Consider the following 16,077-nt stretch of genomic DNA (forward strand, 5'->3'; position numbering starts at 1 on the left):
TGGAGTAGAGTGTCCTCAACCAGCAGCGGATTCCGGGGACCCCATCAGAGGAGTCTCGGTGGAAGTCTCTGTCCAGTATTCAAGTGAGGGGCATAGAGCACCCAGCAACAGCCTTAGGACAGCCACTGCTAGGCATGTGGAAAGAGGGTAGAAGGAAGGAAGGAGCAGTGGTTTTCCTTCATTATTTCATGGATTTTTTTAAAAGTACATCCTTCCCACTGTTTCCACTAGGAGAGGAAAAACATAGCAGCTCTGGAGCTGGAACTTATTTCCCCTTATTTCAGGAAACATGTCAGAAGAATCTGAATGTCTTAGATCAGAATCCCCCTGACCCCCCAACTTATTGAAAATAGCTGGGGTGGACCCCTCAGTGATTTTTCTGCCTGTTGTAGCAATTGTAATGCTCTGTGCTAAATGCTGTAAGGTTTTTTATTTTATTTTTACAGACACACTGTGTACCTCCTGAATGAAGCTCATAGACCACCATTCAGGAACCCCCACTTCAGATCCATGCCTCCCCACAATTCCACTCCTAGCATGCCCCCAATAGGCTCCAACATATCCCCTTTCGGGATTCGGAGCTCTGTAATCAGAAAGGTAATGGCTGCAGAGCCTTATGAAGTGACTTCTTTCTCCACTCTCGAAGAGGAAGATCCAAGACAGCCCATGGGGAGCCCTGCTGGCTATCATTCCAGTTTCTTCTTGCCCTTTGACAACCACCCAGTTCCATAATAAGCAAAGTGAGGGCACTGCATCTGCTAATGTTTTAGCAGCAGGATGATGTATTCCCAGTGGAAAACTATGAAGCAGATGCCTATGTAAAACCTATGTAAAACAATGCAAATGAATAGCAATAGTCTACTTGCTAATAGAAGTGAGTCAAGAATGATGCTCTTCAAGAAGAAATATATATTTAATGCTCTCTCTCTCTCTATCTGTGTGTGTGTGTATGTGTCTATCTTTTCAAACTGCCCTTTATAATATTTATTGACAGCTGACACATCATTGGTGATTGAAATAGTAGGAAAGGGACAAGGCAAAGTGTTTTGTGACAGAATAGGCACTAAGAAATTTATTATGCATTAAGAAAAGCATTAAGTAGAAAAGTAGAAAGCCAAACATAATGCTGTTAAGTGTTTTAATACTGAAAGCTGTATCCAATGGTGGCTTTGCATTACTATCGTAATTCTTTTTTCTTTTCTCTTTTAGGGAAACCCTTAGAGGCTCAACACATGGGTCTCCGATCCCTGGAAGAAAGCCTTTCTCCTCCCAATGTCTGTCACAATAGCACAAACTGTTGTCAGTTTACAACTCATCACTGAAAGGCTTGTACAAAAAAGGAAGTTACAAGACATGTTTAAACCTGTGCTGAAATAACTCTGGAGTGTAGAGTTTATTTTATATAAACATAACTGATACATCATAACGGAAATACTGTAGATGCTGTCCAGGAAAACAAAAGCCATAATCCATGCATTAGCCATTGAGGTGTAAGAAGATTCTTTGTTGCCCATTTCACAAAGTTACAATGGGAAGGTTAGTTAACCTTCAGAAGATTTAAGCTAATGTTACTTCGTACCACAAGGCTGCTCAGGAACAGAGCATAAGCTGTGAGAGAGTACACACACTGCTGCCGGCCATGAACATGAGGTTAACAAGTCACATAGCAGGTACAGCAATACTAACAAACTGAAAAAGTGATACTAATAAAACAGCCACCTAAGAACACCCCCCATGGTACATGATGACTTTCAGCCTGGAAATTTATTTATTTTAAAAAGTCACTGTATGAAAGCACGTACCTTGGCTTGCCATTACCCTACTTTAACACAAGACTGTTCAATGGTCACTAGAGCCAAGAAAGCATTCGGGGGGGGGGGGGATTGGGGGGCATAGAACCAATAGGACGTGTAATTATTCTAAAGCAATTTGCAGAATTATTTCTAGTCAGAAAATAAGCACTATATTATTCACTACCAATGACCTTTTGCCCTCAATGCAAATTTAGAAAGTATTAATTAACATTTAATTCCACGTTTTTAATACTGTACAGTACTATACCAAAGTCAAATATTAGTAATGGAAAGTGTGTATTTTAAAATATACATGAAGTTTGTGAAAGGCAGAAAATGTTTTCTCTCTGAACAAATTATTCCACTGATAACTACATTACACCACACACAAAAATTACCCAGGTGGTTCCAACATATGCAAAATATTTCTGTTAAGAAGCAAATGAATGACCACTTGCTATATTGGTTAAAAAAATATTTTTAAGGAACCAATAATAAAACAGTGCTCTCCTTTCTATTTAGTTATTATCTTTGAAACAAAAATGGATTAAGATTAGAAATAGAAATGTTAAATATTTAATTCAGTTGTATTATAAAACCAACTTTGTTACTTAGGTTCAAGCTATTAGTATAATTTATCCATGCTCTCCAATTTGAAACTTATTTAAAGCCAAGGATCCAGAGAGCTATTGTAGGTATTCCCACATCTGCATGCCCAATGCAATAGGTTTTTCATGTTAATTTGAACGATTTCCTGTACTATATCCATTTTTTATTTAAACTCTCCGCATTTTCTTCTGGAATTTAAACAATTTTGTTCAACATGTGAGAGCATTTTGGAAACATATTAGAGCAGGGATGGGGAACCTCATGCCTAGGCCTGCGAATGTGGTTCTCCAGGCCTCTCTCTGACCTGGAGCCTCTCCCCAGGGCACACTCTCACCAGCCCTCTTTGCCAACCTCCCTCAATTGTCCCCCCCTGGGCAAAATATGTCCTTGAACTTGGGTAATATTTCTTTCTTGCCTAGAAGGGGGATAGAGAGGAATGTGCCCAATGTACAAATTTATTTATTTATTTCTCTACCACCCTTAACCCAAGGCCCAAAGTGTGGTTTACAATATAAAAACACAAGATTAATTTATCAGTATTTGTTGCTCTGCCCACTTTTGCTTCCAGCCCTGCTCAGCGCTGGCACGTGGCCCCTCAATGGCTGCCAAGAAGGAAATGTGGTCCTCAGACTGAAGAAAATTGAAATGTATTAATATTTTTTTTGTGATACAGCCACTGCTTTTTTTCCTTTAAAAATGTTTAGGGGTACTCTCATTTTGGCTGCTCCCGCTCCCCCTCTCCCCAACCCCCGGACTCAAGGTGGAGGCCCCCAGCGACGGCAGGGTTGGCTTGAGGGAGGAGGGGCGAGCTCTAGCTCTAGCCTGGCAAGAGGAGGAGGAGGAGGAGGAGCACCAGCACCTCCAACGCGGCCGCCCCAGACTCCCCTCCCCAGGGAGAATGACGAAGCTCCAGAGACAGCGTACCCCTGCGTCCCCCCCAGAAAAAAACACTGGATACAGAAATTAAAAATGGATAGATTCTGTAGGGCCAATGGTATATTTAGATAGTTTTGGACTCTGGACTTAAGAGTTTAATGGGGAGGGATCCGTATTGATATGGTAGTGTGTTTCACCTTAATTACTGCTGTTTATGAGGGGCCACCCTGGGCACCTGCCCCAAAGCCATGCCCTGAACGCACCATTGCTGAAGCTCCTCAGGAAGTTTCCAGTTGGCATGGATGATGCTCCTGTTCAAAAAGTGTAACTCTGAGAGAAACTGAGATGACTTGAGCTTTTGACAGCATCACTCCTAATCACTCTCTCTCACACAGGTTTACCAGGGAGCTAGGCATGGTGAAACAAGTTGGGAGATAGCTAAAATTTGTTATGAATACAATTGCACACATGCACAGGCATTCTGTTCTCTGCCTACTCTGTGGCAATGATGGCAACAAAGAAACCATTCTGCTCTAGCAGCATGTTCTCAGGGTGTTCTGTTCCTCTTCCAGCTTCCTGCTCAGAGAGATGTTCAGGGACACTTGGGAGCATACTGCACTTGCTAGACAATTTGGGGAGGGGGCAAACTGCTCACATCCCCCTCAACTCTGATCTCACAAGTTCTACACTGCAGTCAGTTGTTGGGTCCATTGCAAACCAACTGCAATGGTTTGCAGTTATTGTTGCTCAAAGACACAGACAGGGTGCTAGGAGGGATTTGGTCTTGCACTTGTTTTGGTACAAACTTGGCCTTCATAGTACAAGGAGCAGAAGGGAAATTCATGCTTTTTATGTTAGCTGACTGAATTCACCACTCTTGGACCAATATACAGATCAGAACATAATAATTCTTCAAAGTTCACAGTTTTCTGAATTTTATGTTCCAGTTATTGGCATAAAAATGCATTCAAAGTATGTATTTTAGGATAAAATACTGTTGCATGCCACCCCAATCTTCACTGCAGTGTGAAATTCCAGGGATACCAGGTGTGCTAAACCCAGGGTCAGTGTTTCCTTTTGGAAAAGTAAGGCACTGCAGAGACTGTGGTGTCTTTATGATACTGCCCATCGTTTATTTATGTATATGTCAACCTGAAGCCTAGATGGCAGAGAATCCTAGCATTACAGCCTGTACGGTCCCTTGCTGTCCCACAGCAGGCCTGGGTCTAAAGCAGAGCAAGCAGCCATGCTCCACGCCTCTTTCGTACAGTCTGTCGCTGTCAGCTGTTCTTACGACCCTCCTTTCTTCCCCTCTCACTGCTACTCTTGTGCAACTATCTCTTCCAGCCTAGATCATCCAGACTGAAATCCTAAACCCTTTTGGTCTCTGCCCACTAACACACAGCTGGAAGAGGAAGCCCATCCCTCCCTGCCTGGTACATCTTTGCCCTCTTAATGGCTTCCTTGGTGGATTAATGACTGGCCATCGTCAGGCTTCGTTCCTTCAATGACTCCCACTAAGCTAACTCTGCCAAGCTGGCCTGGCTCCATTACAAAAACTGAATCCGGGGGTTTCTTTGTTTGGCACAGTTTAGTCAAACCTTAATTAATTCTAATGTTTGCTAAACTCAGTAGTCTATCGGTAACATGCACCCACAAATTCCGGCATCCAAAATTTATAACAATACATCGAGAAACATGCATTTAAAGTGAATATTTAAATAAGGAGTGAAATAAAAATATGATTTGTGTAGGGGTTTTTTTTAATCTGCAGTTTCCATGCAGATGGAAATTGGATGGAACAGACTTCTGAATAAATAAAAACTTGCAAAAATCTGACAGTACCAGAAACAGAGGGCTCTAAGCGAAACAGAGGTCAGTAACACTTTATCTGAGAGAGAGATAGCAGCCATGGATATTTTGAAAAGGGCAATTGTGAAGTCCCTTCTAAAGAAGCCCCTTCTAAACCTTGAAAATTGTCACAATTATTGATCAGTCACTAGTTGATCAGTTTCCTTAGGGAAACTACTCACATCTTCACATGCTCTGAAATAAGACTGAATCCAGTCTCTGCCTTGGTCACCCTGACATATGCTGGCTTAAAGGTATTTATTTTCCTTGCAAGTGAAATAGACAGGACTGGATGCATGTCAAAAAGGAAAGTGAGGAAAGTTTTGGGAATGGACGAATCCAGAGGCTAGTGCCTTGGTGGTGAAGAAAGGAGCAGAACTTCTTTGAAGTATCTGCAACAAGGGCTGCCGCTGCCAAGGCCACCTCTGTCTATTTAAACCTCCATTCACAGAAAACATTCACAGTAAATATAATGTAACTGTCAATAGAGAAGGAAAGCAACTGAAATAAATCAGCATGTTACCTAATATTCTTCCCCATTACACCCAAGACTTTTAAAATATTTGCATCACTGTCATTCACTGTTAACTTTATTTTCCTGTTTATTTAACAATGCTTTAAATAAACACTTTTAACATTTTAAAAATTCAATCAAGTGAAATATATCAGTGTTTATGAGAAAGTAAGCTCACAGCTTATTACTTAAAATAAGCTGGGTGGTGAGGTAGGCTTTTTGTGCAATCTAAAAAAAGAGAAATATTTCACAATCCATGTGTGCCCAGTGTAAAGCTACCACAACTTCAGCAATATATTTTGACACCTGCTCTTCTGCAATACAGTGGTACCTCGGGTTAAGTACTTAATTCGTTCTGGAGGTCTGTTCTTAACCTGAAACTGTTCTTAAGCTGAAGCACCACTTTAGCTAATGGGGCCACCCGCTGCCGCTGCACAATTTCTGTTCTCATCCTGAAGCAAAGTTCTTAACCCAAGGTACTATTTCTGGGTTAGCGGAGTCTGTAACCTGAAGCGTATGTAACCCGAGGTACCACTGTATAGTGGGGAAAACCAGGAATGGAAGTACAGGGACAACAGAAAGGAAAGTGCTTGCTGTGAGTATAGACAACTGCTTTTTTTTACAACCAAGGTCTAACAAAACAAAAACAAAAAATCATTTCTCAAGAGCACATATGAAAATTTCCAGAATCTGCTACTGTTGCAGACTGGTCTAAAGGAATGTTTAATCAGTTTAGTATGAGTTCTTTCATATTATCGTTATTCATTTCTCTGGAGCAAAAACTGGGTTTCTTTTTATTTCTCCATAGATTATTTTTCAATCCAAATCACTATGGTTGGTTTCAAGTATTCTGAGCTAGCTTAAACTGGCCCTTCCAAAAATGGAATCAGACCAAACTGAAGTTTCCAATTATTTGTTTAAAATTGAGTCAGAATCCCCAAGTCATGGTATTTAGATAAAATAATTTGATAGAATTGGAATGCGTCAGAACAATTAGTTGCAGGGGTGGCCAACCTTTGTGGTGCCACAACTCAAGGCCAGCCATGCCTGGAGCACATTTGCCTCTCAACACTATGGCAGCAAAGACGGCAAGGTGAGGCAGCCCCACTGCCATAGAAGAGCAGCCCATGGCTCTTTCCACAGCTGTCAGTGCTTCTCCTGCTTGTGGCATCTGGGCTGCATGCTTACCACCCATGATTTTAGTCTGTGGTTCTTCAGTGCAGCCAGCAAGAATTCTGAATGAGGCCACCAAACCCTTGTCCCTTGTTCTTTACAAATCAAGAGATTGTTTGTTTCACTGACCTGTACAGAACATGAGAAAAAGCTGCAATCAGAGAAGCAATGGGGATAATCAAAAGATGCGTATGACAGACCCCAAATAAGGCAGAGCTTAGGGCAAAAGGGGGACATTTTCTTCCTCAACAAGTATTTCAATTACAGCCATTTAAAAAGCTTTCAAAGAGTTACTGAGTTTTTGTCATCACAGCTACGGATTCCCAACATGCCCCAAATCTTCTTATTGGGCCATAGATTAAAGCTGCAATACGTATACACAATACCTAGACACTAGTGTCTGAGTAAGTGATACTTAGTTAAGAGTTATACTTAGTTAAGAGTGATACTTAGTTAAGAGGGTTAAGAGACATGTATAAAAACCACTTACGACATACCGGTAGTTTTAATTATTTATGAAAAGGATTATGAATCTCCTTTCTGACCATAACATGATATACAATAGGTAAAAGGTAAAGGTAAAGGACCCCTGGACGGTTAAGTCTAATCAAAGGCAACTATGGGGTGTGGCACTTATCTCTGCTTTCAGGCTAAGGGAGCCAGCGTTTGTCCACAGACAGCTTTCCAGGTCATGAGGCCAGCAGGACTAAACCACTTCTGGCACAACGGAACATCGTGACAGAAGCCAGAGTGCACACAAACACCATTTACCTTCCTGACGCAGTGGTATCTATTTATCTACTTGCACTGGTGTGCTTTCGAACTGCTAGGTTGGCAGGAGCTGGGACAGAGAAAGGGGAGATCACCCCATCACATGGATTCAAACCACCAACCTTCCAATCGGCAAGCACAAGAGGCTCAGTGGATTAGACCACAGCACCACCCATGTCCCTATTGATATACAATATACTCATACAGATAAGCACACCAAGAAAAAGAGAACAAAGCCTTATTAAAGTAAAAGCAAAACTTAAAATCCACCAAATGCCATGTAAAACAAGAGTTTACAGTCTGCGTAAAGAAGGCAAATATGCGGCCGACAACAGCCTTCTTTAAAAATGGAGTTTCAGAATGGGTACACAGCTCCAGAAAAGACCCTTTCCAATCTACCCACCCACCTACTCTCCCTTGGCAAATGGAAATGCAACAGGAGCCTTAAATACTTGAACCCGAAGTTCTCTAGCACAAGGAGAAAGGCATTGCTTTCATGCAGTGAGGCAGCAATTAGCACTTGTAGTAGCCAGCATCCAAGTATCAATCAATGAGATTTAAAAGCACAACTTCATACTAATTGTGCTCTTCATCTAGATCAAGAAAAGCTAAAACTTCACTCCTACATGTGTTTGGCTTGAAATAAGACCCATTGATTTCAGTGTGATATATAATTTTCCAGGTCTGTACATCACAAGCCTAAACAGATTTAATCATAATTAAAAACAAGTATTCAATAGGATTTACTTACTCCACTGTAAGGTACCTAGCATTTCAGTCTTAAACATTCTATACTAAGTAAGCATGGGAGATAAAACAATTTTACTGCTACTGGTGAACTGGCAGTGATTGCAAAAGAATTTCCTGAACTACATAAGGAGTTTTGGCAGAGAGGGGAGACCTATATACCAGCTAGACACAAACATTCTGGACATGCTTGAATGCTTACTATTGCTTGAGCAAGGGCGCTTAGCAAGCCACAATGGATAGTGGCACTATAACCATCACAATCAGAAAAAGAAAGAGCAAGTGATGCAGAAACAAAGAAGGATTAGGAACAGCTGAGGGCCAAACCAGATAAGAATGGGATTGCTGATAGGATTTTCTATCTCTTTAAACTTGCTTCGAAGGCAGGTACTGTACTGGGAGGAGGAGGATGTGGAACACAGTGCTAATGGAAGTTCAACTCCCCGCAGGCCATTTTCTCCAATCTAAATCCCTCTCAGCAAGCTGCTATTTCCCCTATCATATAACATGGCAAAGAAGGGAGATTAACAAACTCTGCCCCATCATTCTGTTCACAATTACATATATTGTGCCCTGAGCTGCTTAAAAAAATAAGTAAAAAAGAAAGACAGGAAGTGTCTCATCCAGTTTGGTCCTGGGATACCGAGACTACAAATTGTATCCAAACCAGAGGGAAACCTACCCTGTGAAGGAATCTGTACCATGTTATATTACAGGCCCTGGCAGTTCTGATGCCTCATTGCTTTTCAGTAGTCTGTCTGTGATCACAAAGACTTGTGTGTATTATCTATATCTGTATCTCCAATGAAACAGTTCTAATCTGGATTAGGGTCTTCATTCCACATTTGGTAGCATTAGCACATTCAAATCCCTTCGGTTAGGTATAATTTAGCTTTGTTAAATTATAATTTAAACTGAAGTTTCAAAAATTATTTTAAAATCAGAAGAATCAAGCAAAATTAAAATACTCTGGTTTGGGGACATGTTTCAGAGTGGCCAGGACTACATTTCTATGGAATGTAACAAGGGACATAACTGAATAAAGATGATGGACACAAACCCTATTCAGCATGCAGAACTTTTTCATTTACTGGAAATGTATTATTCTTCATGATACAGCTATAAGCACCTTAACTATTTTGATGCTACCTGGCATTTGATGATATTTTCTGTCTATTTTTTTCCAGCCGTTTTGGTAACACTTGCAAACACACATTCTTCCCCAGAAACTGTTCTTTCTATCTGAAAACACCAACTGTGTCATAAGAAAAGAAGTAGCACGCTAGTTCTCTTTAAGTATGTTTATGACACTTGAATCTTTGTGTCTCAACTTTTCTCTATAGATTTTTTTGTTATTTGCCCTCACCTTACCCACTCAGATGCTGCAAAGGGTACAAATGTGCCTTCATACACACCTATCACCCCCTTTATCATGACAACCTGCTGCCATTTTCCAACATCCATTTCAAATGGATATCACAGCTTTTTATATTGTAATTTATAGCTATTACCGCTATATGTCACAGGTTGCTATTGAATTTCCTGTGAAATTCAGCTATAAAGTCAAATATTCAATTTCATGTACTTATTTGTATGACACATGAGATTAAGGATAATACAGATTTAACAAAAATACGTATAACTATTATTATTCTGCATCATCTGTTTGTGTCAGAATCAAGTTGCTTCTCCAGATTTTGGTTGTCATGGCACCCGCTCTACATCAGGTTCCCCCCTTTGCCTTTATATTCTCTCAGTACTGTCCTACTGCAACCTGTTGGGTGTTTTCTTTCCAGCTCAACCATCAATTGTGTTTAAATAATAATAATCAGAAGCACAACCATCATAAATCATTGAATCCTTTAAGGAAAAAAGAGTAAGGGGTTTTAATATATGTTAAAAAGGTAAGAAGACTAAGCGAACTTTGCAAAGCTGCTAATCCACTTCCATACCCCTCACTCTGCCCACACTGACTGGCAGCAGCGCTCTGCGGTTTGAGACAGATGCCAGGAACTGAACCTGGCACCTTCTGCATGCAAGGCAGACACCCTTCCCATGAGCCACAGCTCTTCTCCTAAACTGCAGACCTTTTCAGAATGACCTCAACTCAACTTCATCTTCAAAGAAAAACCACTGTAACCAATATACTCCCTTAGCATACCAGGGAACTCAATGTTCTGCCATTTTTCCAGTAAGTCAGTTTCCCCCCAGAAACAAGTACCATACCTTAGAAGCCCAGCATCAATGCCTCTCTCTTTCCAAATGTTTTCACGTGACAAGCAGTGACAGACAAAATGAATATGCATCCCTTAGCAAGATTAAGAGAACACACTACAGATCTCTCAGAATGTGTTAAAACAAGTTGCATAGTCAAAGCTCCACTATCCGTGCAAATGTTGCCACCAGTTCAACAACCACAGCCATGTTCTCTTCACATGAACACAGAAATAAAAGGAGGGGGCTCATTTTCATAGAGTGGTTAACCAGCTAAGCCAATGTTTTTTCCAGGCAAGAAGCAACAAGTGAATTTCACTTCTCTCTGCTGAGTTTGGGGCACTTTCTTTCTCTCTCTCTCTCTCTCTCAGAGAGTGGGACTTCCCATCCTGCAAGGGCTGAAATTGCACATGACTTTTCGGCCCTGCCGATACCTGCAACCCACACGAACACCCCTCGCTGGAGCCAAGGAAACGAGAGACAGCGGGAAGTTGGCCCTGGGAGGACCGTGTTGCGGCGCCAATGCACTCAAGGATCCCGCTTGCGAGGCCGGCGGGGCGGGACGGGGCAGCCTCGCTCCCCGCCCATCCCAAGGGCGCGCCAAGCCGCAGCCGGGCGGCGCGGCGCCCGCTCGACGCTTGGATCCGGCCGCCTGGTCCCCCGGCGTCTCTGGCCAGCGCTTCCAGCTTGGCGGGGCTCCGGGCGGCACTTACCGGCGGCGGCTGCGAGGGCAGCCCGGAGCGCTTGGCGGAGCCTTGGCGGGAACTTAGCCTCTTCCAGGACTCGGCAAACCTGCCGCCCCGGCTGGCGCTGCGGCTTCGGCGCCGACCCAGGTCCTCCTGGTCGGAGGAGGCGCCTTTCTCCGCCTCGCTCGGACTCCGCCACTTCTGCCCCATCCCAGGCCGAAGCGGCGGCGCTAAGGGGCGGCTCGCGGCTTCGGGGCGACCACCTGCTTCCGAGCGGCTCTTGCCATCTCGTCGTCGCCGCGCGCCCCCCTCGGCCGGGTCTTTCTTCGGGCGCGGAAGGCAAGCGAGCCCCCCCCCCCCCGCGGCGGGAAGGAGGAGGAAGAAGCGGCCGGCGGGCGGGCGGGCGGGGGCGGGTCTCGCTCGCTCGCTCTCTCGGCCCGGAGCGGGTCGGAGCAGCGACGCCTGGTTCCTGGCGCCAGATGGAAGTAGCGCGCTGGAAACAGCAGCAGCAGCAGCAGCCGCCACGCGCGACCAACTTCCCCCCGGACCGAGGCGAGCCGCCCTCCGAGGCTTCCTTCTGGGATGAGGCGGGGGGAGAAAATAAAGAACGAGGAGGAGCGACTTCCCGGTGGAAGAAAGTCACCTCCCCCTCCCCCCTCCCCCCTCCCCAGTTTCAGATCTCACCATTTTATTTCTCTTTGGGGAATTGATCTCTCGCCTGCTAAACTTTAAGCTGTTAAATTAGGTCATTTCATATAACATTGGGAGGATTTATCTTATGCATTACTTGACATTATTTTCATTTTTCGTTTTGAACTGAGCACAGAGTTGTGAGAAAATCACATTCAAATAAACAGATGACGAAGATGATGCCGATGACCAGGCAGATTTCACCTCTTCTGCCCCCAATCAATAAAAAGACAGAAGGTCGCTAACTGAGCTTCTATACCCCCCCCCCCCAACAAAAGGTCTCTCCCCCCCAACAAAAATCCTGGCTTTACCCACAGAGTGGGGAATCCTCTTTCCTTCCTGACAAAATGGCCTGCACAGAATGGGCCAGGTCTGGATTGTGCCCACAGGTCAAATCCAGTCACCCGCCACTGTTCTACCAATCTACCCAGAATCAGGCCCACTGAATTTAATGGGGTTTACTCCCTCGCAGCACATGTACAGCTCACCACTTTCCCCAAAGAATCCTGCAAACTGGTTTTTAAGAGTGCTGTGAACTGTAGCTTTATGAGTGGGTAGACTACAATTCCCAGGGTTTGGGGAAAGTTACGTGTGTCTGCAGCCTGAACAATGTGCAGCATGTTCACTAGCAGGTAAATCCCATTGAATTTAATGAGATTTCTGAGTGTACACGCCCAGGATTGCCCTGTAAGTCAGTTGCACAGCTTGCAACCAATGTCCTACAAACAGCGTATTTCATAAATAACTGAGAACATGATAAGTAGTAAAATAGTATCCAAACATAGGATCCGGTCATAATACAGAATGAAGGCCCCTTGATTCAGAGCATTTTAAATTCCACAGCAGTGCATGAAAATACTTTCCACAAATGCATTTTGTTTTCAGAATGCTCATTAGTTGAATATACAATCTCTTTGTAAGAAAATATTCACCAACTTCGTGTGTGGTGGTTTCTCTTGGCGTTTCCTATCAAGTTAATTGCAGCAGAAAACATGGTGATTGCTGTGCACAATTACTTGGAATTAAGACCCACTAGGATTTATTCCTAAATCATAGTCCATAATCATGCATGCCTGAGTATTCTCCAGTATGCAGATGATACCCAGTTCTACTTCTTGTTTAAATCAGAACCAGTGAAGTCTGTGAATGTCCTGTGTGAGTGTCTGGAGGTGGTTGGCAGATGGATGGCAGCTAATGGATTGTGGTTGAATCCCAACAATACAGAAGTACTGTTTTGGGGGGACAGGGCAGCTGTCTACTAGCTCCATCTGGTACGCAGGCTGAGACCCTACCTGCCCGCAGACTGTCTTACCAGAGTGGTGCATGCTCTAGTTATCTCCTGCTTGGACTACTGCATCGTGCTCTACATGGGGCTACATTTGAAGGTGACCTGGAAACTACAACTAATTCAGAATGTGGCAGCTAGACTGGTGACTAGGAGTGGCTGCCAAGACCATATAACACTGGTCTTGAAAGACCTACATTGGCTCCTAGTACGTTTCCGAGCACAATTCAAAGTGTTGGTGCTTTAAAGCCTTAAATGGCCTTGGCCCAATATAACTGAAGGAGTGTCTCTCCCCCCCCCCCCATCATTCAGCCCAGACATTGAGGTCCTTCTCCAAGGGTCTTTTGGTGTTTCCCTCACTCCAAGAAGTGAAGTTACAGGGAACCAGCCAAAGAGCCTTCTCATCAATGGCACGCTCCCTGTGGAACACCCTCCCATCAGATGTCAAGGAGATGAAGAACTACACAACTTTTAGAAGACATCCAATGGCAGCCCTGTATTGGAATTTTTAAACTTTTTGATGTTTTATTATGTTTTTATATGTGCTGGAAGCACATTCTGAGTGGCTACTCAGAATGGCTGGGGAAGCTGAGCCAAATGGGCAGGATTAGTACTTGTAACCACCCAATAAGATTGACAATGGATTCAGGACAAAACCTAACAAGAAAGCACTTTTTTAATGCAAGGGCATACCTGGGTGCAGGCCCAAGCAGACATGAAAATCATACTGCTGGTGATTGTGTGCATGGATGGAAGAGGTGTGTGAATCCTCCCTCTTGTCTCCTTCCAGTTTTGCCCCCCCCCCACCTGGCCAACCAAGGCTCTCCTATGGATCATTCCTCCCGCCAGCTCCCTGCCCAAGGAGGAGGAGGAAGCAAGAAGGGAAGTGAGAGACGGAGGCAGCAGGCGAGAGCATTGCATTGCTAAGGCTTCAGGGAACTTGACTTGCTGAAGTGAGAGGACAATGGAGCCATGAAGGGGTGGGGGGAATCCGGGTTGCTCTTTGACCCCTGTGGGGATGGACAGACCGAGGCTCAACTGGGCTCTCTGGCACTGCTTGCAACACTTGCCTGAACCTCTCTCCCCTTCAACTAGCCATGTCCTCTCCCCCCACCCAATGTGTGTGCATTTAAAAGCAAAAAGATTCATCATTCACCCCATCTGTGGATGGCCCCATAAATAATTTAGGAAATTTGGGGAGCTTCCTTAAAGTGAATTAGATCACCCATCCATCAAGCTCAGTGTCATCTACAAGACTGACAGCAGCTCTCAAGGGTTTTAAGGCAGGAGCTTGGAGGGTGATGACAAAGGAAAGGGCCTTTTCACTTCTGGCTCCCTATTTCATGCTTTGCCGAGGGAGCTATCCCAGACTTCCTTGTTCAAAGCACTTATAGTGGCATTGTCTTGTGTAGCAGCACTAGTGAAATATCCTGGATGTTTGCTAAACTCATGAATCACTAGGGCATGGCTCTTGCATCGATCCTATTAATTAAACAGCTGAAGCATTTTTATCCTGCTCATCAGCAGACAAGGCTACCAAAGTGACTTACATACAATCAGTTGGTCGGTTGGATCCATATTCAGCTAGTTGAACTAGGATTCTATAGAAATCAGTGGGACAAGATAGCTCTCACTGAAATTACAGTGAGTAATTAACTAACCCAGTGCATCCCACCCAATAAGGACAAAACAATTAAAACAGTAACATCCCTATTTAAGAAAGTAATGATCATAGTTCATTACTTTCGCTTTTTCTGCTTGCTGAACAATTGGTTTTAATGGGGTATGTTATCAGTACCTTTCGCAGTGACCATAGATCAAGTGAGCTCTGTGTGATGTCTGAAAGTGATCTTTAATATTTCTAGAAAAGGGGACCAGAGGGTGGTGAAGAATTGCTTGCTTAAACTGAAATAGCTGGTCCCAGGCTGCCTTTTCAGAGAACTGAAAAAAGATGGCATAATTTGACCTGCTAAATGTGGGGTGAATTATTCAGTGGTAAACACGCATCCTAAATAAGATCAGATAAGACACCAAAAATTATAGTATTTCAACAGTATTTTATTCCTTCTCAAATTCAGAACCAGGGTATTCAACAAGTTATTTTTAATATATTTAATCTGAACTAGTAGAAGCAAAAGAACATAAGGCATGAAGAGATGCAAATAATATCTCCCAGTTTGAAACAATCAGTGATGCAAATTATGTATATTATAAATGTTAGCTGACACCAGAGTTCTAAAAACAAGACACTCCTAGTTCACAAAATCAGAGTTGTCATTACAAAATTCTCAAAGGATATGCCACTTGTGTAAGAGAATAGTAAAGAAAAATGTGTCAAGTTCAGTATGTTCCTTTAGTATTTATCTTAATCTGCAAATTAATAAGCTCAAAAGGAATGCTATAACAACATTAACAACAACAACAACAATTTATTACTTATACCCTGCCCGTCTGGCCAGGCCTCCTCAGCCACTCTGGGCTGCTCCCAGCAGAATATCACCTAAAATGATTTGTCTAATCTGCTATTAAATTTACCTAAATGACATTTTGTGACAGCAAATTGCATCAATTAAATCAGAAGTAGGGAACTGGATTTGACCAATGCGACAGATCATTGTCCCCACCCCCACCCATAGGAAAAGTTTGACAGGTGGGCAGAGCCACCCTTCTGTCAATAACATGTTACCACAATGGCATCAAACCACCTTTTGGGGTTTGGGGTGGTGTGTGTTTTTTAAAAAAAATATTTATTGTTTTTACAATTAGTTTACAGCCATACACTTCAATATTCACAATAAACAATTGGACACAATAAACATTGCAGCATTTAACATGTACAGTGGTACCTCAGGTTACATACGCTTCAGG

General features: G+C 43.2%; 1 protein-coding gene across 8 annotated transcripts in view; it reads right to left on the reverse strand.

The window, feature by feature from the left end:
- TRPM3 (transient receptor potential cation channel subfamily M member 3) overlaps window positions 1–16,077 on the reverse strand; it is a 418,053-nt gene that overhangs the window by 367,062 nt on the left and 34,914 nt on the right. For 7 of the 8 annotated variants that reach the window (XM_083701865.1, XM_083701870.1, XM_083701877.1 and 4 more), the window contains exon 1: window positions 11,262–11,532. The exons of the other annotated variant lie outside the window; for it this stretch is intronic. In XM_083701865.1, the coding sequence (XP_083557991.1) occupies window positions 11,262–11,444 (183 nt within the window). In that variant the 5' untranslated portion in view covers window positions 11,445–11,532. Of the gene's footprint in view, window positions 1–11,261; window positions 11,533–16,077 lie in introns of those variants that run through there. 8 annotated transcript variants of the gene reach the window in all.

Source organism: Podarcis gaigeae (assembly GCF_964106915.1).
Source record: "Podarcis gaigeae genome assembly, chromosome: 11".
In the NCBI taxonomy this organism is placed as follows: domain Eukaryota; kingdom Metazoa; phylum Chordata; class Lepidosauria; order Squamata; family Lacertidae; genus Podarcis; species Podarcis gaigeae.